Here is a 4,413-nt window from a genome sequence, read left to right on the forward strand (position 1 = left end):
ATTAATTATATGAACGCCCCGCAACTCCAAGGGTACACCACTTGGAATCATGGTATTATTATGTTCGGCATTTAATTAACGTAATTTTATTACCGCTTCCACTTGCGCATTCTCGGGTCGATTCACTTGCATTTTCATTGCTTTTAGATTAGAGCTGTAGCAAATGTGACTGGTATCAGCAACGATGATGCAATGTATGCATTCTAAGGAATTATACAATTTACATTGCGGCAACTCAGTCCATTTTCGATTTCTCTCCTTAAGAGTATATCTGCACCCTCTAATTGAATGTATTGAAGAGCTTCGTAATCTGAGACCTCTAGGTTCTGATTTTAAATAGCAAAATTACGAGTGTTGTTTATGAAAATATTTGAAAAACAAATTAGAGAGGAAAAGAATAATGAAACTTTTGATACAAGTTGACAACTAAGAGCATTGCTCTGATTAATGAAGTGGAGTTATACTAGAAGCCGAGTGCTCTTTTGGAATGCATAAAAATAGTTCTATTTAAGTATATCATAGTTCTATGTCACAAGACTATGATTAGGACATGTAGTAGAAAATAGAAGTAGTAATAAGTGTAACTGGTGTTGTGTCACATTAAAAACTGACGGAATTGCAATAGGTATAATACAAAAAAGTCTAAACAAAGGCCTTTTCCACTCAAGACCAAAAGTACTACAAACAAAGTACAATGAATGTCGATGTTCCGGAAAAGAAACCGCAAGGCTCTTGTGTGTGTCATGAAAGCTAGTGTGTTATTGTGAAGCAAGTTGACGACTGTATCATTTGGGATCATCTTCACTGGCATTACCCTGCACGTAATCAACAATATCAGTGTCATTTAAAGTATGTAAAGAGCAAAATGCATTATGTATCTATCTATACACGTCTATTACGATTGATGGCTCTAGAGTTTGTATTTGGTTTTTCAATAATGTGCTTGCCAAAATAACATCATCTCGTTAAAAGCTGTGCGGGAATTTAAAGATTGAAATAGGAGATTCAAACACTCAATTGACCGCTAAAAAGAATGTGCTTTTTGACACTATTTAGAACCACATGATAACCTAATGTATCTATGGCTTCCTCTCTACCATTTTTCTAACCAAAGGCGCAACCTTTGTCCCCTATCTAGTTATTCTCCACCGATCTTTTCCATATTTTAGAATTCAAGAAAGGGTTAAATCATTGTATTTTTTCTTTGTATACTTCAAATCCAAAAGTGTATGTGATTTCTATGAAACCTTCACATTCTCAACATTCTAACTTGGAAAATAATAGGACTACGAATTCTGAGGCCAATTTAAAATGTGAAGAATGCAAGGTAGTTCGGAGTTGATGCCTAAAGGGGAGATAATCCTCCACCATTTTTGTTAATTTATTCTCAAATTATTCATTATGTTAGGTTTTATCCAATTTGCTTTTTCAAAACCTTTTGATTGTCATACATTTAAGACTTTTGTACAAATTGTACAGAAACACCATATTTGTCCATATCGACATCCAAACTTTGTGGGTGTATCATCGGGAAATTTGTCGAAAAATCACTACTACGCAACCACAAATTAGTTTATTTTTGAACTTCAGAAATTAAATACCATACACTACACGGTAAAACGGTTGTTTAGATGCCATCTCATTGTTTATTTTTAAATTACTTGTACACCTATCATGTTAAAAGATTTGTTACCACATTTTGGCAAGTAGCAATATAGTTAATGCATGTATTTCTTTAAGTATTATCAATTCACTTATTTATCACAACAAAGCTAATTATACACTTTTTTGGAAGTCTAAAGAAAAAATTATCCATTTGTTCAAAAGTAATAAATCGAATGCACTTCAAACTTCAAAGTGTCCCCAAGAATACAAAAACTTCTTTAAATGACAATAAAGATCAATTAATGATTTTTTTTAAAATAAAAACATGTGACTTTTTTAGGTACTTATCCACAAACAAGTAAATGAAATACATCTATATACTTGTTAAAACTGACCAAAATGTTCAAACTTTGTAAATTTTTCTTAGAGAAATTGGTGCATTCCATACTGATTTTGAAAACATGAGTTGATAAAGCACTTGACAAGAGAAAACAAATCTTAGTAAAAGAATAAAAAAGAAAACAATTTTTTTAGAAATATACTATGGTTAATTACTCAATAAAACTAAAAAAATTCTCGTATCTAGTATTAATTTGTTTATTAAAAAACATTTATCAAACGTTTGAGATTATTCACAAAATTCATGAAATCTTCTTAAAAAAAATTGATTGGCATCTAGGCAACCGCTCTACACTTTAGCATAGTATTTAATTTCCCAAAGTCCACAAAATAAAATAACTCATGGTTGGATAATATAGATTTTTCGATATTTTTCTGTGGTACACCTGCAAACATAAGATGTTAACATGAACCAACATGATTTCTGTAAATTCATACAATAATTTTAAATGTATAACAACAAAAGATTTCAAAACAAGCTCATGAAGAAAACCCAACACAACGAATTAACCAAGAATAAATTTACAAAAAAGAGGGAGATTTGTTCTCCAATTTAGGTCTCAACTCTATACTTGCACCATTCACATTTCAACTGCCCCAAACATTCAATTCACAATCCTTTCCGTGTTAAAATGATGGTCACGTGAGTTTTTCAAAGAAATCAGCGCACAAAATTTGGATTCGAAGTTTACAAAGCAAAGCATAAATGATTTCAGCCTCCTTGATTTCAAAATATGGGAGAAAAGTCGGCAAGGAAGAACTTATAAGGACATTGGTCTCTTTTTGGTTAGGAATTTGAAGAGAGGAATATAAAGATACATAAGTTAACATTAGGTTCTAAAATATCATCAAAAAGCATACTTTTAGCGGCCAAAATGTGTCCCAATTGAGTGTTTTAAATCCTATTCAACCCTTTTGATTCCCACACAGTTTTTAACAATATGACGTTTTCCGGTAACACAGAATTTGCAAAACCAAATTCAAACTGTAGCGCCTTCAACCTTTAATAAACGAGTACACATAACCTATAATACTAACTAATGCGTTGCAGTTGTAGAATCAAATATATGCATGCTACATGTTTGATTGCATAATACATACTTTCGGAATTTTCTAACGATGGCTCCTCATATCTAACTGATGCTTTTTGGGACTTGAAACATGCTAGACAATTCACAAGTTTAATGGCACTAGTAAGATATAGACAATGACAATATTGCTAACAATAAGCTTGCAAATAAAATAATTGCTAATAAATAATATGACATCACAATTCAATCAGCCCTTTCTCCGTGTACTTTGCATTAAGAGAGAACTACGAATAAACCAAGACATAGAAGAAAACGAGAAATTTTGAGATGAGATCAAATTGGAGTAGCAGAGAGTTTATAGCTGGCACTTAAATTTCAGTGAATAACATATATGCATTACGACAGGAGATAGGAGAAATTGACTGGAAAAAGATAATAGTAGTTAAGACAAAGTAGTAACTTACTGCTCTTCCCGATCAAAGCCAAAACTTTTCCAAACCAAAGTTGTAGCAAAGGAGAAAACATCACTAACCTCTCTTACCAATTCAAGGCCAATAGTCTGATTAAGAGAGAACTACGAAATCAAAATTGCAGTCTGATTAAGGCCAAAGTTGCAGTCTCAAATTTGGTTTCAACTATCAACCACCAAATGGGAATCCACTGAAAGCATACAAATGTGATTAAATCCCATTACAAGAAGGGAAAGACCACCAAATCAAAATCAAAAAGACAAAAGAAAGACTAGATAAAATTATTTTTCGTATTTGAAGAGTCGAGATATACATGCATTTTTGGTGAAAATTTACAGAAAAAATCTACTAATTTCTACCAGCTGAAATTTGATCAAAAGGTGAAGGTCGAAAGTTCAATTGCAGCAGTTTTTTGGGGTCAAACTCTGAACATAATTGTTGACTGTCGTACAATATCGGGTGTCCAAATGCAAGAGCATTTGAGAACAAAGAAATGAGAACCCCCCCGAAACAACTGTGTTCCTCCGTAAAATTAAACAAGCTGGTACAAACAAAAATAATTGAGGACAATCGACCAACACATCACACAAAGATCCTAAACCCGGTTCAAATATTGTATCTCAAAACTACGATAAACAATTATGAAACCCCAACTTTACAGAGACGCTCAGCAAAAGGACAGAAGAATAAAATCTAAATATCCCTCGAGATGGAGAGCAAAGAAACATGGAAGGAAGTCTACAAAAATCAAGAGTGTTGAGTTTCTTTTTCCTCCGTTTCTCTTCATGCCATAACTTATAGAAGGTCAAAAGCAGAATATATAGACAACAAAAGCATTTTATCCATTCTAGTGACCAAAAGCATAGAAGCACCAACAGATTATAATCATATGAAAAAACAACCATACC

The 4,413-nt window shown here is 32.6% G+C and overlaps 1 protein-coding gene across 2 annotated transcripts in view; it reads right to left on the minus strand.

The window, feature by feature from the left end:
- The window catches only part of LOC110011847, a 16,608-nt gene continuing 12,770 nt past the window's right edge, over positions 576–4,413 (minus strand). The window contains exons 3-4 of one of the 2 annotated variants that reach the window (XM_020693112.1): positions 3,577–3,695; positions 576–815 (exon numbers count right to left, since the gene is read on the minus strand). In XM_020693112.1, the coding sequence (XP_020548771.1) occupies positions 3,674–3,695 (22 nt within the window). In that variant the 3' untranslated portion in view covers positions 576–815; positions 3,577–3,673. Of the gene's footprint in view, positions 816–3,567; positions 3,696–4,413 lie in introns of both variants that reach the window. The other variant, XM_020693111.1, reaches the window with a different exon arrangement.

The sequence above is a fragment of the Sesamum indicum genome, linkage group LG4 (genome assembly GCF_000512975.1).
Source record: "Sesamum indicum cultivar Zhongzhi No. 13 linkage group LG4, S_indicum_v1.0, whole genome shotgun sequence".
NCBI lineage: Eukaryota > Viridiplantae > Streptophyta > Magnoliopsida > Lamiales > Pedaliaceae > Sesamum > Sesamum indicum.